The 23,571-nt window shown below is 43.7% G+C and overlaps 1 protein-coding gene across 1 annotated transcript in view; it reads left to right on the plus strand.

The window, feature by feature from the left end:
* Nucleotides 1–5,324: 5,324 nt before the first annotated feature.
* The window catches only part of PTPRM (protein tyrosine phosphatase receptor type M), a 712,816-nt gene continuing 694,569 nt past the window's right edge, over nucleotides 5,325–23,571 (plus strand). Inside the window, exons 1-2 of the mRNA XM_081802550.1 lie at nucleotides 5,325–5,357; nucleotides 5,547–6,174. Coding sequence (XP_081658676.1) covers nucleotides 5,325–5,357; nucleotides 5,547–6,174 — 661 coding nt within the window. The remainder of the gene's footprint in view (nucleotides 5,358–5,546; nucleotides 6,175–23,571) is intronic.

Consider the following 23,571-nt stretch of genomic DNA (forward strand, 5'->3'; position numbering starts at 1 on the left):
CTTTCAGAATCTAAATACACTTCTAAAAATGGTAATTAATCATTGCAGCAAGGCCTAGAAATGAGAATATGAGTAGCAGAAACAATGACAATCTTTTCCATTTCTGCTGGGTCATGATAGCTCCAATTAAGTGACCTTGGCAGATATTTAAATGATTCTGTCTATGCTTTTTGGTGGGCCTGGTACTTTGGATGGTTAGGAACTTTCTGCATATGGTTAACCTCGAAATTCAACATAACATTTCAGATAGGTAGGGATGTATTATGGTCAGATCAGTTTTATCTTCTTTCTTTTTTTTAATTTACATTTTGACTTTAGTGAGGTTTGGACAAGTTTCAAGAACAGAGTAATTACTGCCAAAGATATCATCATTGCATAACGATAGTTGGCAGTTCTGCCTGCAGACCCGGCAAAGTGGGCTCCTGCCCTGAGTGTGTGCCTCATCGGGCCCTGAGTATCACAACCTATACAAATGAATTTATTAAGGGACACATGGTCACCTCTGTCACTAGGGTTCTGGTGTTCAGTGATGAGAGAGCATAAAACAGGACCCTAAACATCTGATCTCAAAACCAACTCTATTCAGGCTTTACAACTTTTGTCCCATGGACTTGAAACAGCACTGTGGTTTTCCCTGTGCCCTAACATGGCAGATGGACACTCCTAGGTGTGTAGATGATGTAGTGTCAGAGAATTTAGTTAAAAGAAAAGTCAAATTAATTAAAAATCAAGTCCTTCCTTTCAGATAGCAAGAATATTAAACCGTTTTAAATAATGAGAAGTATTTCCTAGTAGTGCCAACCATTAATTTTCTTGCTTCTCTTCATGTTCTAATTCATGGTTCTGGAAAGAGTCACACATTAGTATAGTATTTGCATATAGTTGAGCATGGTGATTGAGGAATATGTCCCAAATTAAGTAATATTACTGTTAAAATATAGCATGTGAAACATGATACTGATTCTTTACATTGACACAGAGCTCGATGTGCTGGAATTGCTAATAGGGTAGGTTTCCATTTTAGTAAAAAATTAATAAGGTGTAATTGAATTTTCAAATGGTAAGTAAAAATTTTAAGCCTTTTCTGAATAATTTTTATTTATTTCAATGTTGGTATTCATAATCATAATCTGTAGTTTGCATTTTAATTCTGATAACTTTGAACCATTTGGAAGAAAATAACTTTCAACAATTACAGGATGGTAATTTTACTTTTCTGATTTAGAAATTTTAATTGACATTTTTGATGAAAATATATATTCAAATTTTATATAATTTGAATACAGTAATCTTTTAGCATTGTTGTCCAATAGAATCTTCTGTGATAATAAAAATGTTCCATATCTGTGCTGTTGAATACAGTGACCACTAGCCATATGTGGCTCCTGAGTACTTGTTTGTGCCACTGAGAAACAAAACTGATATGTGACTGGGTTCTCACACACAGAACAGCATAGAGTCAGATCATTACTGACAGGTGAATACAAATTATGTGACAATCTTGTTTATAGCAACATATTAGTGATTTTACTAAAATAAAGGGGAAATCAATTTTATAAATATTAATATATGAATCATCTATGCTTTGATTACTTCTCCATATAGTCAGACTGTCAACAGAAGATCTAAATGTGCATAATGATATATTCAAATGTCTGATATTTTGCTGACTTTTCTCATATAAAAACTATAGATTTTCTTACCTTTCAATATTTTTGTTAATTTGTCAGGATAGGAAAATACAACACATGTATAATAATATGCTAACTTGATTAATAACTTTGAGATATTGACATGTGTCTCCATTTATATACTCTTGCCCCAAGCCCACCAATATTAGGGGCTGGCTTGAAAGCCCTAACTCTGACCAGCCATTCTGTAAATGTCACTATTGTCCCCAGAGAGCCATGAGTATCCTGTGGTTTGACTAAAATAAAAAATCTTGCCTGCTGAAAAAAGAAGTGAAAGCAAATGTCCCTCTGGGAGGATTCCTACAGCGTCCCTTCCTTAGGGAAAGTCTAATGCATTCATTTTCTTTTTTTTAAAATTTATTGTTATGTTCATCACCATACATTACATCATTAGTTTTTGATGTAGTGTTCCATGATTGTTTGTGCATAACACCCAGTGCTCCGTGCAGAACGTGCCCTCTTTAATACCCATCACCAGGCTAAACCATCCCCCCACCCCCCTCCCCTCTAGAACCCTCAGTTTGTTTTTCAGAGTCCATCGTCTCTCATGGTTCGTCTCCCCCTCCGATTTCCCCCCCTTCATTCTTCCCCTCCTGCTATCTTCTTCTTCTCCTTTTTTCTTCACATATATTGCATTATTTGTTTCAGAGGTACAGGTCTGTTGAATCACAGACCTGTACCTCTAATCCATTCATTTTCAATAGAGGCCTTCTATTTGGGCTCAAAGTTGCTTTGACCAGTTACCTATCCGTAAGAGAGAGTAAATAAACAGTTGTCAAGAAATGGAAACAGAAGGAGCCCCTGGTAAAAATCTGTCACTGCTTGCAATGTGGATTGCAGGCTTATAGGGGTAGAGGCTTAACATTGTAATGTTTAGGAAACAGATAATGCAAACTCATTGACCCTCCCACTAAGCTTTAACAACAGGAAGAAGGGACAAGGTATCTTCAGGTTACCAGGGTAGCAGTAGTTGGAATCTCTGCAGGGCTTTCTCTCCTCTGGTGCAAAGAAAAGCTACAAGTACAGCTGCCTCCCAACCCACCACCAAGGCACCTTCCACATTCCTTGCCCGTGGGTGCTCCACGCTAAGGCTGTTCCACACTTTCTTCTGAGGTCCCCAGGGGGGTGAGTCCCAGTTGTCCACAGTGGTAACCTGCTCATTGATATACCTATATTGGCTTATTTTATTTTATTTTATTTTGCCCCTTTGTCTCACTTTCCAATTCCTCTTGTACTGCTTCCTGGGATTAGTTCCCTAGTAGATATCACTTGCACATATACCCTCACCTCCAGGTCTTTTTCTGGGGGAGCCCAGCCTAAGACAACCTCCAGCATGCACGACAGTGTCTGGCATATAGTATGGCCTTAAGAGATATTTGCTGAAAGAATTAACGTAGTTTGCAAAGGAAATCCTACCCTAATATTAACTTCACCCAGTTTAAGGAAGTTACTAAAAAAGAAAGCAACTAGATTGACTTTTACCTCATCTGGATGCTCCATGCATCTCCCAGCATAAAAGTTGCATTGGCAAGCACATTACCATTCAAAAAAGGCAAATTTAGGCTCCATCACAGTGCACACATGCCCTTAATAAATGGGAAGCCCAGGTTGCAGATTGGACTGTCCTCACTTGCTGAGCCTTTGAGGTATGTGGCTCCCTTCCTGCTTTGATACTTCAACTGTTCATTTTGCGTTTAAAGATAAGGCTCAACAAATACATATTTGTGAGAAGTAGCAGGATGATGTAAAATCATTAAGAAGTAAATGATTAATATGGAGCCCTTTAAAGAGCACTTCTCATAAGGATCCAGTAAGTGGAATTCCTGAAGGAGTTTTTGTTGGGACACCAAAAGCAAAAGTCCTCTAGTCCCAAAATTTGCCCCGGCGAGGTTCTTGTCTGTTGGTTCTGGGTTCCGCTGGAGGCCGCGTGGAGGTCAGCGTGGGATCAACGTACTTTTGGGGCTTTTATAAGCACTAGGTGGAAGCAGTGCAGGAGAGCTCTGGGGCACACCTGCATCATGGGTTTGCCTTTTGGCCCGTGTCATTGCCCGTGCTAGAACACAATGTTACTTTCGTTAGTTACTTCGGTTTCTAATTTAACCTCTTCCCAAGCCCCTCTATTGCGTTTATTAGCTAGGACTGGCATCTCCAGCTGCGGGGTGTTGGCTCAGTGTGCTTATTCTCAGGGAGAGAGAAGAATCACCTTTTTTTTCCTTTGTAATTTGATAAAGCGAACCTCTTTACTGAAGCATCAGAAGCTTTTAAATTAATAAAATAGTCATCCCAAGCACAAAATGGTAAATTAACTATTTCAAGACATGGTTTGATTCATTACCCACGCCTCCTCCGCACCCTTTCCCCAACACTTTGCACCTCTTACAGAAATCAGGGGTTAGGTCCAAAGCCTCGTTTCGGCGTGACCACCGCCTTCGGGGCATTGCCCGCGGCTCGCTCCGTCCCACGCGGGACAACCTCGCGACTGCGGGGGCCCCGGGGACAGGCGCTTCTGTTCCGGCGGGCCGGCTGGCGCGCTGCAGGGTCGCGGCGCTCGCGGGCGCCCGCTCTGTCCCCGGCGCCCGCCAACTTCGCTCCGGCCGCGGCCCCTCGGATCCTGCTCGATCTGCCGGCTCGCCTTCCCCGCGGCGGCCGGGGAGCGCGGGCCCTGCGACGCCGGGGCGCAGCCGGCCCTGCTCGGCTACACCGCCGTCCGGCGCCGGGCGGCGAGGACGGAGCTGCTTCGCCGCGCCCGCCGGGCCGCAGGCCGCTGGTCCCGCCCGCCGCTCGCACAAACTACTAGGTGCTCGTGACCCGGGACAAACTTCTGGCTGAGGGGCAGCCCTCACATAGTCACCCTCCCGGAAGCCAGGCATAGAGCAGAAGACGCGGCTGGGGAAAAGAGGGAGAGGGGGAGGGTGGAAGCGGTGTCGCCGCTCCTCTCCGCGCGGGTGACGCCGCACCGGCGGTGGCGGCGGCGGCGGCGGCGGCAGCGGCCGCCCCCAGTCGAGCTCCCTCCCGGAGGCGCCGCGGCCGCGGAGCGCCGGGGCGCGGGCCGGCGGGGCTGGGCGCTCACGCCCTCTAGCGGGCCGCGGCGGGGCCGGGCGGCCGTGACGTGGGCGCTCCCTTCAGCCGGCCTGCGGGGCACCGCCAGTCAGTCGCGGAGCAAGAGCCCCGCGCAGAGCCGGCGCGGGCTCGGCCATCGGCGCACCGCCGCCCCCGGGGCTGGGCTCGCGCCTGCGGGCGCAGAAGCGGCGGTCAGGACGCGCGCGCCCAGCGCCACGGCCACGGCCGGCGGCTCGGGTCCCGAGCAGGGGAAGGAGAGCGGCGGCGGGTGCAGGCGTCGGAACGGAGGGCGGATTTTGGCTCCGCGGGCGCGCCCTCCGCTCCTTCTCGCAGCCGCGCCATACGCCTAGTGGGGCAGGCGGCAGGGGAAGAGGAGCCAGGACCCTCTCCCCCGGCCTCTGGAGCTGCCGGAGTTCGGACTTCTGCAACTGTTGACACTTTGGGGCTCCGGTTCTGTTTTTGGCTGTTTACCTTTCTCTTCTGGCTGCCTGGAAATCCAGGCTCCCGTCCGCCCTCCGCCCTCGCGCGCCCACCCAGCGCCGCCTGGGAGCGGCCCGGCGCGCACTCGGCAACATGAGGAGACTTGGGACATGCCTGGCGACTTTGGCCGGACTTTTGCTAACTGCAGCAGGGGAGACGTTTTCAGGTAGGTGGGACCGTTTGTGCCGCCGCCGGGGACGCGAGGGCCGGAGCGGGGGCCCGGGACGCCGGCAGCTCCCAGGCCTGGAGAGCCCGAGGCGGGCAGCGGGTCTGGGGCGGGGGCGCGGCGGGCCCGGCACAGCTGCTGTTCGTTAGCCGGCGCTGGAGAAGGGGCCGGTGGGGAGGGCGGGCACCGGCAACTCGGGCGGCAGGAGCCGGCGAGCCCCGAGCACTAGCTTCAAAGCCCGGACCCTCGTCTCGCCCCCGCACCCCGCGGCCTGGCCTCGTGCTTGGGGCGGACCGCTGCCACTCCGAGTCCCCGGCCGGCTCCTAGAGGAACAGCAGAAAACTTTGCTTGAAGTTCGGCGCGGCAGCCCGGGGCTGCCGGGCGTGGGCGCTGAGCGATCTCTACGACCCGGAGCAGCGGCCAAGCCGGGTCGCCGGTGCCCGGCTGCGCTCGCGGCGATCGTCCAGACCCTGCAGCAACTCCGGTGGTGGCGTTCGCCCGGCGCCCTGCCCTTCCTGCCGCCGCCCCCAGCCCCTCGCGGCCGGCGACCCCGGCTTATTGAGACGGTCGCGCGGCGGCTCCAAAGAGCCTGGGCGGGCGTTTCTCGTCGGTCCCAGCGGGAGGACCCGGCAGCCCAGGAGGGAGCGTCCAGGCTCCCAGGCCCCGGGCCAACGCGGCCTTGCGCTCTCCGGGCCCCACCTACCCGCCCTCGGTCCCCAGCGGAGCGCTGCGGCCAGTGGCAGCTTGTTAACCCAGCCCCGGCGCCCGGGGTCCCAGGTGGGAAGAGAGGGACTGTGCGTGCAAGTGTGTGTGTGTGTGTGTGTGCGCGCGCTCACCCGCGCGCGCGTGTCTAGTAACACGCGCGGGGGCGTGCCGAGCCGGGAGGAGCCCCTCGCGGAGAGGACCTGTAGACCCCAGGGGTGGGGGTCAGGTGTGGGCCCAATGCCGCACAGTGTTACAGGGGTTACCTCTAGATTGTCATCAGTACCTGGAGCACACATGTGGACGCACGGCAGACGCGTGCACATTTGCACACTTTTTCATATATATTAGTTTCATTAAGGTCCACGTATAATGGTGGACCTGGGCTTCTTGTTTTTAATATAATAAAACCCCCAGTAATTTGGCCATAAACTTGGGTTGCAAAACAGGTTTCTATGTTTATTAGGGAGGAATGAGTAAGTTGGACCTTTAAAAATTTTTTTTTGGTGAAGGGGTTTTTCACTGACGGTAAAATGCATATTCTAAACATTGGAGATGTTTGGCTGTCTGGTCTCTGGAAACATAAATTTTTACTTTCTTGGAGTCCTCGGTGCACATAGATAGGCACAGATGCCTGTGTCCTGTGTGTTGCTGAGCTCCAGGACCCTTGACCGCAGTTGGCCGCAAAGATGAAAATGAGATTGTGGTTGGCAGTTTGCTCTGTACTGTGAAATGCAAACTGTCAACTTCAATAAAGAAATACCCTTTCCCTAAGTCTAATATTTCCTTAACTGTCTCGTAAGTGCACGTGCTCCAGAGGACTTAAAACGATACACTGCTGCCTGATATAAAATTGATGCAAATTTTGGCCTTCATTCTTTCTTATTAGCAAATTATGGAGTCAACTCACCAGTTTTAGAGCCTTGTAACCGGTTAGTGTTAGAAGCCAAATATGAGGGCCTTAGTGATGGTTTTCTCTTTATTAAGATTCATAACTCCCTGGCGGAGATTTGTTTAAAGTTAAGCCTGTCAAGTAGCGTTTGGATGGATTTTTAAGTTGTGTGCAAGGGGATGGTAACAAGTATATATGTAGCTTATTTAAAGCATCAGTCCTTTTATCATTAAAAAGGATTTCAGCATTAGGTAGTACTGACCTGTGTCCTTGTGAAGGCTGATTTAAACTGTCAAACCCATAGAGACTTTTACTAAAATTTAGCCATATTTTTTTCTTTCAGAGGAAATACATCATCCTATTTGTTATTATACCATTAACTGGGTTGTGCTTTTTGAGTTATCCTAGTATGTTAGTGGGCAAAGGGGGAATGAAGCATGGTATCCGAGAGATTATGTTGAAATGTTGAAATTGTAAATATTTGAAGTTGGCAAATTTTGTGTATGCAACGATCAGATATGTTGCCGTGCATTATGTTTTTTCTCTCCACTTTACATTTTAGATAGTGTAGGTGTGGGGCTCCTAATGCTTTGGAAAAGTCAGTTTCTCTGTGTATGTTGGGAAAGTTATGAGTGACATTGATACTTCTTTTTAGGATTCTTCTGGAATGTTGTAATAATTGGCTGCTTTTCACCTGACACACCTGCTGTGATAATCAATTTAGGGATAGAGGCGATAGATTGTAAGCTCCTTGAAGGCTAAGTTAATATTTTTTTCCTTCTTGGTTCCCCATAAAACACTTAGCATGAAGTCTTAGGTTTAACAGGCAAGCACAGTTTGTTGAATAAAAAGCTGATGTGAATGCTGATCATTTGCAAGTATTCACATTGTACAAGAATTAAACTGATACAGAAGGGAGGGAGAGGGATGACTGTAGGAAGTTAGACTTGGCTGGCATTTCCCTGACTTTGAAATGAACATTTTTCACAAGGGTTTCACAAGGGGGTTAGGCCACCCAATGGCCGAAATCATGAGATTTTATGTGATCAGTGTGTTTTTTTTGTGCGACTGAGATTTATACACATGGGACTTTGCTCTTCCCCTTCTGCAGTGCTCTCAATCTCCTGTCCTCTTTGGGAAGGGTTTGGAATTTATATGGTTATTAATTAATCATTTCTGGAAGTGGACTATAGGGAGTTTGGATTCCAGAGATCAGAAATGGAATGCTAAACTTACTAGAAGAAAAAAAGAATTCAGTTTGTGGTTCACGTGGACTTTATTTACTATAAACATTCCATTTTAAAAATTGTTTTCCATCTTTACAATTTCTTTTTTTTTTTTCATCTTTACAATTTCTAATTTGTTAATATTCTGGGAATTTCTAATGCCAGTATTCTTATTGGAGGCTCACTTTCTGCCTTCTAGGCTTTTAATGGTCATTAAAAATAACTTTTGTGAAAAGGAATTGAGTCAGACTCAAGGAAGTGAAATCATTTTACTTTTGTTTGAAATTCTCTTTTCCATGGTGAGAAGCCAAATAGCTGGCAAGTCATTCCTCTTTGACCCGAATTCTTAAAAGCTGGGTTGTAATATATATTATACAACAAAGTGTTTAGTTTTACATTATAATAGATCTGATGTGTTAAGTTCTCTTAAGCAAACTGGTTTGCAGAGATAGAAATACAAACAGGTTTGGCCCTTTGTTTCTTCCACAGTATTTGGAATAAATTAAACCTTAACATAACCTTGTGAATTTGGGATTCTTGTGGAAAAATATTATTTAAAAAATACTTTTAAGGGTATTTGTGGGAAAACAGGCAACGTTGGAATGAAGTCTATAGTTTAGTTAGTAGTACTGTACCAGTGTTTAATTTCTTAATTTTGGAAATTCTACGAGGGTTATGTCAGATGTAAATGTTAGGGAAAGGTGGGTAAAGCTTGAAATCTATATATTTTTTGCAACTTTTCTGTTAAGTCTAAATTACTTTAAAATACAAAATATTAAAGTACCCTTTACAAAAAGTGGGAATAGATTTATTTAGCAATGTGATTTATTTTTCTTTTTCAGGTAACAATAGTTATGACATTTTACATTTTTATGGTGCTTTAACTAGATTGATAATTCATATGATGAAAATACTTCAAATTTAAATCAGTGAGCATGAAAGAAATATGCCAAGAAATTACTGTAACATTTTTAGTGTTATGTGTATGTAGGGAAGTATTTATTGCTTGAGCGTAATAAATTGTTCTGATCTGGAAAATTACAGGCTTTAGTCTCTCATGTTTCCAAAGGGTTTTTAGGCAGTTTTTTGGGAGTGCAGTTACTTACATATTATGATATATGGGTAAGTGTGTTTATAACTTGAGTAATTCTAAAAGAACTTTCCTTAATAAACAAGTAATCTGATTTATGCCTTCAGATTAAATAAACCATGTATGAAAGAAGCATAGCCTTTAGTTTTGGCAAAAGTTGGTTTTAAAATTTAAGTATTTTCTGTTTCAATTATATAGAAGTTATTTGAATTTTTCCATGATAGTTCTGTAACAATTATAGTACATTCTAGGAACTGGTAGGTTTTATGTGTCTGTTTGGTAGAGGAACTGTTTTGAATTGAGTATGGCTTCCTTTCAGTTTTTGTTTCAGGATTTATTAAGTTTTCTAGAATGAGCATGTATCAATTAAATATCGCAGGACATAGTTTTCAGCTAGAGGTCAGGCATGTTAATAAGTAGTTACGTATTTTTTTTGGCAGTATAACATTTTTCTTAAGGGTGGTGTCTACCACACCATGCTCTTTAGTTTCATTCTGAGATTCTTCTCTTTGAAAACCAACTTTCCCACAAACTTTCTTAAGTTTCATATCTGTTATTATCTTTATGAATATAACACGTTAATAAGTTTATTTTGTAAGTGGGAAAAGGGTTAATGACTAATGTGTTTCAGATTCACTAGTGAAACATTTAAAAAGATGCAAAATCATATAAACCTCCCATCCTAAGAGGATGCAGCTTCTCGGGTTCCCAAAATATTGCTAAAATACTGCTGTGGTTGCAGTTTAGTCCTCAGGAAGGCTGAGCTTACTCTGTAGCTCTGAAAAACTCAACAGAGAAAAATAACTAGGGCTGGTGTTGGGTGGGGAGCAGGAAAGCTTTAGTCACCAACCTTGGGAGTCTGTAGTACCTCCACCATGGAATGGAAGCGCGTGAGAGGCGAATCAAAGAAAACAGGCATGAGAAGAAAAGTGTTACGCGCTCAGGCGTCCGTGATGTGCGTTCTGGAGGTCCTAGCAGAGGAGGGTCACTGCACTTAAGCTCTCTTTGCTCTTAAGGATGGAATCTATGGAAAAGAAAGGGGAAGTAATCAAATGAGTGACACATGGGCACGTAGGTCATGCTGACATCTTGCACGTTAGTGGCTTTAGGTGGCCTTGGGGAGGGCCTGGGGGTATTGAGCCCCTGTTGATGGCAAGCTGTGTTCACACCTGTGCTTCTTAAAATTTAGTGTGCCCAAGGATCCCCTGGAGTGGCCCTTCCCTCTGTTGATTTCTGGGGCAGAGCTGTGGTGATTCTGGAGTGGAAGGTTCATGGAGGGTCTCACAGCATCCCCAGGGAATCCTGGTTTGTGGCCACAGTTTGAGAAATGTTGATCTAAAAAAGTAGTTCTGAAAGTGTTGTCCTTGGACCAGCGGCATGAGCATCACTTGTCTCCCCCCTCCCCCCCGACCTACTGAATCTGAAACTGGTGGAGGGGTGAGGGGGGACGGGCCACTGTCTGTGTTGGAACAGGCCCTCGAGGGCATTCTGATGCTCCAAGAACTATTTTTCTGAAAGAACTGGGATCCTCATCCTGCATGATCAGCCTCCCTTGATAAGGGTTGAAAGAGAACCAGGAGTGAAAATAGACTTCATATTCATGCACTTATTAGCCTCCTGATGAACACAGCCAAAATGATGAACAGGCCGATGTGCCTGTGCTACAACTCTCAGCCTGTTAGGTGAAACCGCCAGTGTGACATTTCAAATAATAGTTTTACCTGGGGAAGATACTGGATCCAGCCAGTTGTAAAACTTAAATAGAAAAAGTTTCCTGCAGTTTTACTTACCACAACATAAAGTTTTAATTAAATTTTGCAGTAATGATTAGCCTTTGGAAATTTCTCTGGGTGGTTATTGTGTATAGAAGGTACTTGTTTTGTTGTAATAAGTGCATAGCCCAATGTGCCTACAGAATAATGCCTTTAGGTCAAGTAAATATCGAGCATTTACTGTTTGTAAAGCCCCTTTATAGGGGAGCATTGAGGTGGTAGTGGGCAAAGATAAGAAAGATACAGTTACGATGCTTTGTCCGTTTATTAAAAGTTTCAAAATCCACTGACAAAGAAACAAGGACTTTGTTAGGACAGAAGTGGAAATTAATGTACAAGAAATTTGGCATTTTAATGTGGAAATGTGAAACTTTGTCTTTGGAAATGAACTCAACTTCCTGATGGAAAATAAAAAGTTTTCATTATTCATCTCTTTAGCGTACTGCTGGTGCATATCCTAAAAGAGAGCCTTGTATTTCTGTTATCCACAAAAGAGAATCATTGCCATCTCTGTCATGTAATACCCCAGGTAAATAAAAGCGATTGTGAGGTTATTGAACAGATTTATCCTGAAAACATTGTCACCAGCCTTTCAGAGAATCAAGTCACAGAGTGTTTTCCACAAGGCAGGCTGGCCTGCTTCCTGCTCCTCCTGCGGCAATCCGTAGCTGAGCACTAGGTGTAGCTGCATCCTTAAGCCCACCGGTCTGAGCCAGGGGAGGCCCGGCCTTACCCACCGAAGGCTTCCAGCGCTCACAGCCAAAGGAAGGCATGCTGTGCAGTGCACCTTCATCTGCTTGTCCACCTGGCTGACTTTTCTCCGTAAAATTAAACTCTTTAGTGGAAGTTGTAGTTCTCATAGTCATCATTTTTCGTTGGTTGTAGTTCAGCACTGACCCAAAGACAACTTTAACTTTCTCGTTTTCCTTCTTCTTTTTTTTCTGTGTCTGTTGCTGCTATTCTATATATAGCAGTGGAGCTAGAAGAAGTAGTATATATCTGCCAACTAAATAAGAGTTCATGTTAACCTTTGGGCCCTTCTCCATCAGGCCTTTTGGCAAGAGGCCAGAAAAGACAGTGGAATGGAGAGCCATGGGCAGGTGTGTGACATCGGTAGGAAGCGGCTCGTGTACTTTGCTTACATCTGCAAGAGATGACTTCTGTGGCATTGTCAATTTAGGTATATCATTCAGGAAGTCATTACAATTAGCATTGGAAATCTGATGCCATTAATTTTCCTGCTTAAAACAGAGAAGATGAATGTGTCATTAAAAACTTTTTATCTGAAACCCAAGTGTTGGAAGCAAGGGGAGGGAGAGGACCTGATGGAAGGCAGTGTCACTCACTTTATATCTGGGGTTGTTGGGGAGGGCTGTGACCTGGAAGTCACAGAGGGCAGTGACCCAGCATGTGAGGGAGAGGATGCATAAGAGCAGACTTTTCAGGCACTTGTCAAAACAGATGTGTTTTTGGAATCTCCCTTGGAGGAAAAGGCCACCGTTAACAGACTGATTTATGTCAGAATACAACAGTCTAAGCAGAAGCAAAGCATTTACTTTTTATGGGCTGCAAAGCATAAAAGCTTATAGAGCATCAGTTTGTTTTCAGATGGGTGAATATTCATTTTGATCTCGTTCCTATTCAGTATGCCGAAAGCAGATTTATTGCATACAAGGGGAAGAATGTGTTTTAGTTTGCATTACTGTGGAAGTCAGAGGCCCCATTCCCTCTCCCCAGCTTCCAGCTGTGGAATCCACGGCAGGTTCACAGGTAGGCTTCTGACAGCAGGAGGCAGGGAATTGGACCACACCTTGTTTGCAGTCTGTGTTTGATGGATCCTGTTTGATCTCTCTTCTCAGTTGGAGTATTTTGAGGTACTTTAAATCATGTCCCAACCACATGCTTGAAATGAACTCATTGTATACTCTCTGGACGCAAAAGTATAAAGTGGCCTAAAGCATTACTTTTATAATAAATACTTGATGGGGTGCCTGGGTGGTTCAGTTGGTTAAGCTCCCAACTCTTGATTTAGGCTCAGGTCATGATCTCAGGGCTGTGAAATCCAGCCCTGCATTGGGCTCCATGGGTGTGGAGCCTACTTAATTCAGAGAAAGGGGAGCCGTTGGTGGGAATGCAAACTGATGCAGCCACTCAGAGAAACAGTATGGAGGTTCCTCACAAAGTTAAAAATAGAGCTACCCTATGATCCAGCAATTACACTACTAGGTATTTATTCAAAGGATACAAGCATAGTGATTCGAAGGGGCACATGCACCCCAATGTTCACAATAGCCAAAATATGGAAAGAGCCCAGGTGTCCATTGACAAATGAATGGCTAAAGATACACACACACACACACACACACACACAGTGGGGTATTACTCAGCCATCAAAAAGAATGAAATCTTGCCATTTGTCATGACGTGGATGGGACTAGAGGGTATTATGCTAAGTGAAATGAATCAGAGAAAGACAAATACCATATGATCTCACTCATATTTGGAATTTAAGTAACAAAACTGATGAACATAGGGGAAGGGGAGGAAAAATAAGACAAAAACAGAAAGAGGCAAACCATAAGAGACTCTTAACTCTAGGGAAAAAACTGAGGGTTGCTGGAGGGGAGGTGGGTGGGGGGGATGGGGTAACTGGGTGATGGGCATTAAGGAGGGCACTTGATGAAATGAGCACTGGGTGTTATATGCAACTGATGAAATTCTACCCCTGAAACTAATATGTTAACTAGCTTGAATTTAAATAATAATAACAAATAATTGAAAGTGTTTTGACATTGAAATAAATGATTCCATAAGGAGGAAAAAAAGATTCTCTCCTTCTCTCCTTCCCTCCCCCTCCTCCCTCTCTTAAAAAAAAAATAAATACTGGTGATATATAAAATAAAAATCAAATCACTGGGCAATGTATAGTGTGTATTAATTACTTAATATATTTGTTGAATGAATGCAGAAGTGAAGTTCCCTTGGGGAGGAAAAATATCAAAGTACTTATGCTTACTGCTTTTTTTTTTTTTCTTCTATTAAGTTTGACTTTTTTTTTTTTTTAAGATTTTATTTATTTGCGAGAGAGAGAATGAGAGACAGAGAGCATGAGAGGGAAGAGGGTCAGAGGGAGAAGCAGACTCCCTGCTGAGCAGGGAGCCCGATGTGGGACTCGATCCCGGGACTCCAGGATCATGACCTGAGCCGAAGGCATTCGCTTAACCAACTGAGCCACCCAGGCGCCCAAGTTTGACTTCTTAAAGTATCTGGAATAATGTTAATAATAGGCCTAGGCTGTAGGTTTTGTGCTTGGTACCCTTAGCAACTTAGCATGTAGATATTTAGTTGCTAAATTTAAAGGAAAAAGCATTACCTTTTGTTACTTAAACATATCAAAGTAAGCCTGTGATTTTATCATGTATAATAGAAATGTATTAATCAGTTATGTTATAAAGCAAAATTTTGCTAAAAATGGAATTTATCATGTGGTAGGTTTATCATGACTCTAGGGGCTTTGATTTTAGTCACTGATAAATTAAAAGAACTATGGCATCACCGGTAAGAAGGTTCCATCAGGCAGTAATATATATTATCTCTGCTGGGTTTATTTCTGATTCAGAATGAAATTAATTATACCTACACAGAGCTCTTACATGAACGTCTGGTTCATCTTTAGTAGAGCCGGCGCACTCTAGTGCCTTTTTCATTCAGTATGGTAGACAGTCAAGTGATGAAACTTCAGAAAAGGAGGTTACTTGGAGAACAGTCTCATCAGCTATGTTCTCTACTTCTTTGACTCTTGAAATCTAGACTACTGAATAGGGTGTGGAATCTTCACGGTTGTCCATGGGCATTATGTCCTGTGTATATGTAATGGGGGTTCTTGTCCTATTTCTCTTGTCAGTTAACATGTTCATCCCATTTGCGTGCCTTTTTAGGGAACCCCCCCTCTCTTTTCTTCCAGTGCTGCTTGGTGGGCCGGGAGCCACTGTGCAAGCTTATTGAGAGTCCTGTGTTGCTGACCCTCGGAAGGTTGGGGGGTGGTTTGCCCAGTCACAGACTTGGACAGCTGGAGGATGTTAAGGCTCTGACGTCAACTCTGGGTTCCCCGGGGTTTGGAAAGAAGGACAGAGGCCCCCTGGGCAGATCAGGTGTTCCTGATTTTGCAACAGGGCTTCTGAATAGCCTCATGGCCTTGGGTATGTTATTTAATTTCTCTAAACCTGAGTTTTCTTTTCTGGAAAAGTACCTTGCAAGATTATTATAAAGACTAACCAATGCCGTGACGTTAAGAGGCCTCTTGAGGTGACAGGGTTGTATCTGTTCAGTCATGAGGAAAAGAGGGGATTGCCAGTTCTGTGGCCAGTGTGAGCCCACTGTTCTTGTAAGTCAGAAAGAGTCGATATTGACAGTTTCATATGGTTCAAGCTAATAGATTCCCTTTCTGGGTCCAAGGCGTTGATAGTTGTGGTGCCTGGAGGCTGTAGAAGTGATATTTATGTTGATGTGGTTGTACACACATATGTATGTTATAAATACATGGCCAATATTATGTTTTAAAAGAAAAATAAACCTGAAAATGGCAAAATGATCCCCTCAGAATTGGCACCATGGAAAGCCAGCACTACTCAGTAGCATGGAAGGTGGTGTTACCCAGGTGTATTAAAGTCATGTGAGGCTCCAGGCCTCACATTCCTGGCCCCATAGACCCACTGGGTCAGAATCTCTGGAAGGGGCCACAGAAACTGGTCAAGAAACATCCACATAATCTTGATGCTTGTAAAAGTTGAAAGACTGTTAGTAAGAAAGTCGCTGTGGCTCAGAGACCAGGCCCTTTGGAGAACTTATCACATCTTCTCTGATTAGTGTTAAGAAAGCATCCAAAGATCATCACATGGATTTTTAGACCAAATTATTAACTGACCAAAGGGTATTTCTTTTATGAAGCAGAGGCTTTCTTGTGTCAGAAGAGAGAGTGAATTATGAAACAAGGCACATTATAGAAACTTGGCTGTTTTGTACCCATCTTTTAACTTGGTGACCTCTAGTAATAGTGTTATCAGTCTGGAATTTTTAGGATATAATAAAAGAATAAAGACATTTCAGGGTAATCAGAACATGATGACTTTAGATCTTCAAATTTGCAGCTCTGAGCCGCATTTTGAGATGACTCATTCATAGAAGAGGATGAGACAAGATGGCATTGGGAGTAATATTTTCCAGTACTTACTCCTTTATCCCCTGTTCATTGAAACATGGACACTGTAGAATCATTGGTCTTCGGGGCCCCATAAGGGGGCCAAAAGCTTGGCATTTTGATTGTAGTAGTTCCTAAAAGACTCACAAACCTCAAAATGGGCATACCAGTCTGTTAACGCACTCGAAATTTCCACCAGCTCATCATTTTGACCAAGGAAGAAAGATGCTTGTTGAAATGTCATGTCTGGGAGAGGTGGCTCATTAAGTTGTCTTAATATGACATCCTCAACTAGCTGTCACCTTGATAAGTTGACATATCTTTAGATGTCAGATTTCTTACTCATAAAAATGAAGACATTCGATTCAAGGATCTATAAGGTCTCTCCAATCACTTGAAGAGTATGAGGATTGTCATCTTAGTTCATATTAATTTGGCAGAAGCATGGTGTTAAGAGAGTGAGATCTGGATCAATGGGTTATTTTTGGTAGATGAGGATGGGATAAATGTCCAGAACTTGGGTCCAATCTAAGAGAGTGCCTGATATAGCATGAAGTTACTTGTTAAAAGGAAGTTGAAGAGATGTCTGAGTGATTTTAGATGCTTCCCACATTTGCCAGAGGCTGCCTCTGCACAAATGAAGCTCACTCTTTTCCTCCATACTTGAGAATGTATTTGCCATTCATAGGTGCCACCAAAGGCTATGTGGCAACTAGGCTGAAGGCTGTGATTTTCTACTTAAATTGTGGCAACAGAGATAGGCCTTATTTCAGGGGGTTGGAATTGATAGTGGTAAGTGATAGCTATGCATTGAGCACTAATTACGTGTGAGGTACCATGCTGAGAGGATATGATATTTTCAAACCCGTTGCTGCACAGTAGCTAATAAAAGCTTGGCTGTGAGAATTGATGGAAGCTTTGGGAGGTGAAGCTGTCTCCATTTCTAACAAAGCCAGGTCATCTGAATATGGGGGATGTGCACCATATATCTTACCTCCCCATACACACAGGTGCGGAGTTGCCTTTTCCTGATTTATGCTTTGATTTGATGCCATCCATCTGTATTGAGGTGTGCTGTATGCAAAAGCATTTCAAAGTGAGTGTTGTGTCTGTTAGAAACATGTTGAGTGATGTTTCAGTTCATGATATAGAATCTTTATAATGGCCAGCTGGGGAGATTTCCTTCTGGGTCTTAGTTCCAGGAACCATGGACTTAGTTTCTTGTTGTGGACAAAATGAATTCTATAACCTATCAAGTTTTCCTCTTTATGTTGGCTGTTAGAAAGCCAGATTCAAATTTGTGTTCTGTCATAGTAAGAACTTTTTTGAATGGAAAACCTCAGTCAAAGCTGGCCTTCATCAGACGAGGGTATTTGTTGGCTCTTGTAACAGAGAAGGCGGTGGGTAGGCACAGGTGGTCTCAGGGACTGAACACAGCCATTGGGGTTCAGAGTCGTCTTCTCTAAACATCTTTCCTCTTTTTTGTGGTATTTCTGAGGGGTTGTAGGCTGAAGCCTCCACCTCCAAGCCCAGTGGGAAGAGAGATCCTGTCCCCCAAAGGTACACACCACTTCTGCTAGTGGGCTCGCTGTGTCAGCTCGTATCACCTGCTTCCCTGTTAGCCTCCTGCTCTGCTCGACCCACCCACTGGACCAGGCATGTGGCCTGCCTACATGGACCACATGGAATAAGAGTGAGGAAATGGAGTTTTCTCCATGGAAAAACAGCTTCTGTGACCAGTTGAAGAGAGTGGTGACAGAAAATAAATGAGTTCCAAATCTTAACGTGAGTCAGTGTTCCAGATGCAACCTGTGTATGTGTGCATTTCTTTTACTTCCTAGTGACACCACAGAACACATTCAAAGCTCATTAAAAGTGAAGAACACAGGAGTAGGAAAATGGTAGGGAGGTTATTACAGTCTACTATAATACTTCTCCCACTTATTTTTTAAAGCATCAGAATATTTTCATTAAGTAAAATTTTACATAGATGATAAAGCATAAAAGTCTTTGGGTTAAACAAAATTTTATGTGGGAAGATTAAAACAAAAGACTCTCCAAATTTGAAAACAAGGTATAATGGTTAGCTTTTGCTGTATAAGAAAGCTTCCCAAAACTTGGTGGCTTAAAACAACAACTATTTTCTATTTTTCATGTTTTATTGCGAAGGGGAGTCTGCTGATCTAAACTGGGATTGACATACTTTATGTATATGTCTTTACTTAGCTGATCTTGGCTGGGGTCTCTTGATATTTTGGGGTTGGTCGGCCATAGGCTGCTGTAGGAGAGCCTTGCTGGGACAGCTGCTCTCTTCTCTGTGTACTTGGTCCTTCCCCAGCAGGCAGTTTCCAAAGACCGCAGAAATGTGCTAAGGTTTATGCTTGGGAAGAGCACCTCGTCACTTTCACCTTGTTCTTTTGGTCAGAATCCACAGGGCCAGCCTAGAACAAGGGTAGGGAAATAGACCTCACCCCTTGGTGCGTGGGGCTGTAAGACCCCACTGTAAATAGTGTGGATACAAGGAGAGGTGGAGAATTAGGCCCCACGTAGGGTCTGCCAGGCCCCAGTGCCTGTGCTCTGAGATGCCTCTGCTTTGCAGAACATAGTTGGGAAATCACTGGCAGCATGAGAAAAGGGAATTTAAGATCGAAAGATCTGTATTCAAGGGTCCACCCTGATGCTGTCATCTGTTTAACCTCAGTGAGCTCAGTTCCTTATCTGTAATTAGGGTCATTCAATGGCATTCTGATTCATAGATTTGCCTCAGAGATCAGATATGATAATGGGCTGTATAAAAAGAAACTTTTACAAACTGTTGTACCTCTGGGTGTATTCTGAAGGTGATTATAGCCGGATGAAGTCTGGACTCTCATCCTGGCAGTGTCATTATCAGTCGTGAAAGTCACGTTGCCTCTTGGAGCCAGTTTCTTTATCTGTAAAGAGGGGTTGATGTCTGCCTCCTTGGTTATCCTATGGAAAACATAGTGCCCCATCTGTAAGAGCTGCTGTCATTGTTCTTAGAGCCCTATGACTGCAGAATAACCTTGAGTCATTGCCTTGTGTGTTTCCTTTCTGCAAACCCCAGAGGGTGTGCCCCCCCCCCCCTTAGATTTTCTTCCATTTGTAATCCAACTCATAAACTTGCTGCTATTTCCTCTGGCTTCTCAAGGGCAAGGGCAAAGGAAATATAAACATCATATGCTACCTACGTGTGGGTCCTTTACATGGTATTTACTACTAAAGCAGTCCTATAAGGTGAAAATGGTAGCACTGTCATTTTATGGTTTATGGAACTGAGGCCCCAAGACATTTTAAGGGTTGCACAGATAGTAGGCAGAGCACTTTGTGGACCCCAAAGTGCTCTGTTCCTCCAGTGCCTCTTAAGCCCAAAGCCTGTGCTCCTGTCCCCACCTGTTGGGCCCAAAGCACATGCCATCATTTCCAAATGTGCTTAATTGATTTGGTGCAATTTCTCATTTTGATGGTAAACACAGTTGTAAAGTTGGCTTAGCTCGCAGGGCACTATAGCTATTTGCTGTTTTACAGCTCTCTGAAATAGTAAATTAGAAGGAAAAGTACTTAGCTCTAAGTAACTTGAATGAAATTAATTGATTAGAGACATTATCCATATCTTTTCACCAGCAGAGGAGGGCAGAATGTTGTCTTCTCTGGGGTTTCAGATCCTCTGAATTACGTTTTTATAATTTCTTGTGTTTAAATCTGGATATCTGATTGTGAGGAGAAGTGTAAAATCCTTTGTTAATCTCTTCCCTGTGTGTGTTAGTGGTCTCTGGGGCCAAGTGCTACTGAGGTCAGCGACCGGTTCTTTTTAGACCTGTCCCTTCAGGTGGAGGTGGGCTGGCCGTTGGAGATTGATGTTAATTACCTTCTGTAGAACAAATTGCATTTTCATTTTGAGATTGGAGAAAGACAAAGGAAGCAAGTAGATCTAAACAGTCTGGTGAGTTGGGTCTTATTGTAGTCATCATGGGAAAGAACTATTTGGTCTATAATAGTTTACAATGATGATGTGCTTTGCTTCAATCAACTTTTTTTTTTTTTTTTACAACATCATTAGGGACAATTACACCAAAATAAAGTAGAATAAGTAAATATTAAGAGAATATTAGCATCTTTCACGGTGATTTTAAAAAAATATGGATTTAGATTTTTTTTTGCCAAAATCACTTAAGAGGTGATGATCGTTGTCAACAGATGCATATTTATTTTATTTTATTCTTATTTTGGAAAGATCTCTGAGCAGCTGGAAATAAAATGAGGTAGTTCGTTCATTGTTAAGGATGAGGGAGATCCTGGGAATGGACCTTGGGGTTCTCATGTTTGCTTCTGCTCGCCTGTGGCCTGTGATTTGAGCCGGGTCTCCTCTGTGACTCAGGTCACAGAAGAATACAATGGATATTAAAATAACTACTTAAAGGGCCTAAAAAGATTGCAAGGATCAGATGAAATAATTTAAAAACCTGCTTTCTCTGCCGTGAAGACCTGGCCACGGTGAGCTGCCTTTGCCAAGGCACACCCTCGGTTGGCTTGGCTTCCCAGAGCTTCAGTGGAGTTGGGAAGTTCTGCAGAGCTAACCTGTGTTCCTCCTCCTGCTGGGCCTGCTTTTAGTGAAAATGAAAATGCCACCTGCACCAGGTGATTGTTCTCGGTCTCTTTATACGTAGGAAATTGCTATCAAGTTGGCATTTTTTTTCTTTCTCTTGGGAAGCTTTCTGAATGCATATTGTTTCTTCCTTGCTGGACCCAAGGTTATTCTTTCATGCTTCAGTTCTATAGATTAAAATCGAGCACAGAGGTGAGAAATCCTCAATAATTGGAGGAATAGTCAAGAGGTGTTTGCAGGGCATATTCTTTTCCAAAGCATAAATAACATAAATCATTACCCAGGACTGAGGGTGAAATGAGGCAGGAGAAGTTCTCCTGCCATAGTGAAGGGCTGTGGCTTCTGTGGCCGAGGACTCGTGGGTGAACTCTGTGGTGAGGCCCTGGGGGTGGGGATGTGCTAGGTACTGAGGAGATGAGGGTTGGCTCACAGGAGCTTACACGGGTAAGCTGAAGGCCGGCCTGGCAAGGGAGCTTGCAGCTGAGTCTGTAGGAAGGAAGAACCTCGAGGGAGGGCACTCCAGTGGTCAGCTCATAGGGTGCGGGATTGCAGCTTGCCAGTGGAAATAAGGCACTGCCCAGGAGGCCTGCGGGCACTAGTCAGGGTACTGTTCAGAGGGAAGGGAGAGGAGAGACCTTAAAAAAAGTGTTTTGAGTTGTTTTTTTTTCCTCTCTTAAAATGGGACACCTCCTAAGCAAGTGAGGTTTTTTTTTAAGATTTTATTTATTTATTTGACACAGAGATAGAGTGCACAAGCAGGGGCAGTGGCAGGCAGAGGGAGATGCAGACGCCGTGCAGAGCAGGGAGCCCAATGCAGTACTCGATCCCAGGACCCCGGGATCTGGACCTGAGCTGAAGGCAGTCGCTTAACCAACTGAGCCACCCAGGCGCCCATGAGTTTTTTTTTTTTTCTTCAAAGATTTTACTTATTTATTTGAGAGAGAGAGAGAATGAGAGAGAGAGAGCATGAGGAGGGGAGGGTCAGAGGGAGAAGCAGACTCCCCGCCGAGCAGGGAGCCTGATGTGGGACTCGATCCCAGGACTCCAGGATCATGACCTGAGCCGAAGGCAGTCGCTTAACCAACTGAGCCACCCAGGCGCCCGAGTTTTTTTTTTTTTTTTAATTGAAGTATAATTGACATACGCTATTTCATTAGTTTCAGGTGTACAATGTGTAGTGATTCGACATTTATATACATCATGAAATGATCATAGTAAGTCTGGTTATCATCAGCAAATGAGTTTTTGAGGTAGTGGTCATCTACTTAGAGTAGATGCAGAAGGGAAGAGGCCTGGGAAATTGGAAAGAGGAACAAACTTTTCATGTTTTTTTTTTTTTCTCTCTCTCTTTTAATTAGAGATCATATTGTTGGTGACTTGGCATTTTTCCCTTCTGTCTCCATGAAGTAGATCTTAATTGCTGTTGTATTTAAGGATGAGTTTATATAAGAGGGGAATTTGGCCAGAAGTTGCAAAAGTGTGGGGTGTTAGGGAAGGTTCAGGAATCAAAAATTTGGCTTCTCTTTTATTCTCATGCCTGATATCATGGTCCTAGGCTTTCTCTCTCTCTTTTTTTTTTTTCTTTGTTCCCATCCTCATCTTCATCTCACAGAGTAGGTGGGTTTGAAAAGACAGTGGTGAATTAAGCAGGTATCTGTATCCCACTGGACCATCACCACTCTTACCATATTAGAATTATCAGAGACAGATCCTTGGCATCCTGTTTCTCCTCTGAAGAGTAGGAGATCAATGGATAGGAAGCAAATATTGATAGAAATAGAGAGAAATGGTAAGTGGAAGTGTAACCACTACCATGTCTGTGTCAGGCACTGGTTGGTGCTTTTATCTAATTAGCACAACAGTACTTAAGGGTAGAGGTATTATAATAGAACAAAAGGATGAGTAATGCTTATTGAATACTTACAATGTCTAGGCATTATTTTATGTGATTTTTAAATCTGTATTACCTTATTTAATACTGATAACCACCTAAGTGACCCTAACCATTTTATAAGCCAGGAAATAAGCTCAGACAAGTGGCAAGGGCAAAGCTAAGGTTTTTACTTGATCAGTCTGAACCTGAAGCCACTAAGCCACAGTACCTGCCAGTTCTTTGTATCAGACACAGAAGCACTCTACATACACCATGAGCTTGACATGCTTCTAATTCAAGACCCAGGGTGGGTGGATGGACACTCCAGATGTACAGGGCGCGAACAGAGGAGAATGCCAACTCTTGGGACACTTAGGCTGGCCTTTTTATTTTGGAGGATGACTCAACCCAGAGTCAGCGGATGGGTTTACTCATTCTGGAGACTATGTTTTAACATAACCAACAAAACTGTTAGAGTCAGGAACAAAATAAGGGATAGATACTGCTTCATGAGATCTTGCTCTAGAGAAATTGTTTTCCTGAGCCAGGGGCCAATGCTTGTAAGTTCTGAGATCTGTTGGCCATTGGCACATAGTCTTCTAGTCTTCTGACTTATGGTTGTGTATCCAAAGAATTTTAAAAAATTGGGACACTTCCTTGAACACTGATAAGTTCACATGTGAAATTTTGCATCGTAAATTTATACAATTGAGAAGGAGGGAATTTATGCTCTACAGTAAATATTGACATTTTAAGATAAAACTTGCAACAATTTTTAAAGGCATCCTTCAGAAACAA

This window comes from Leptonychotes weddellii, chromosome 13, assembly GCF_054177405.1.
Source record: "Leptonychotes weddellii isolate Sample4059 chromosome 13, ASM5417740v2, whole genome shotgun sequence".
Classification (NCBI taxonomy): domain Eukaryota; kingdom Metazoa; phylum Chordata; class Mammalia; order Carnivora; family Phocidae; genus Leptonychotes; species Leptonychotes weddellii.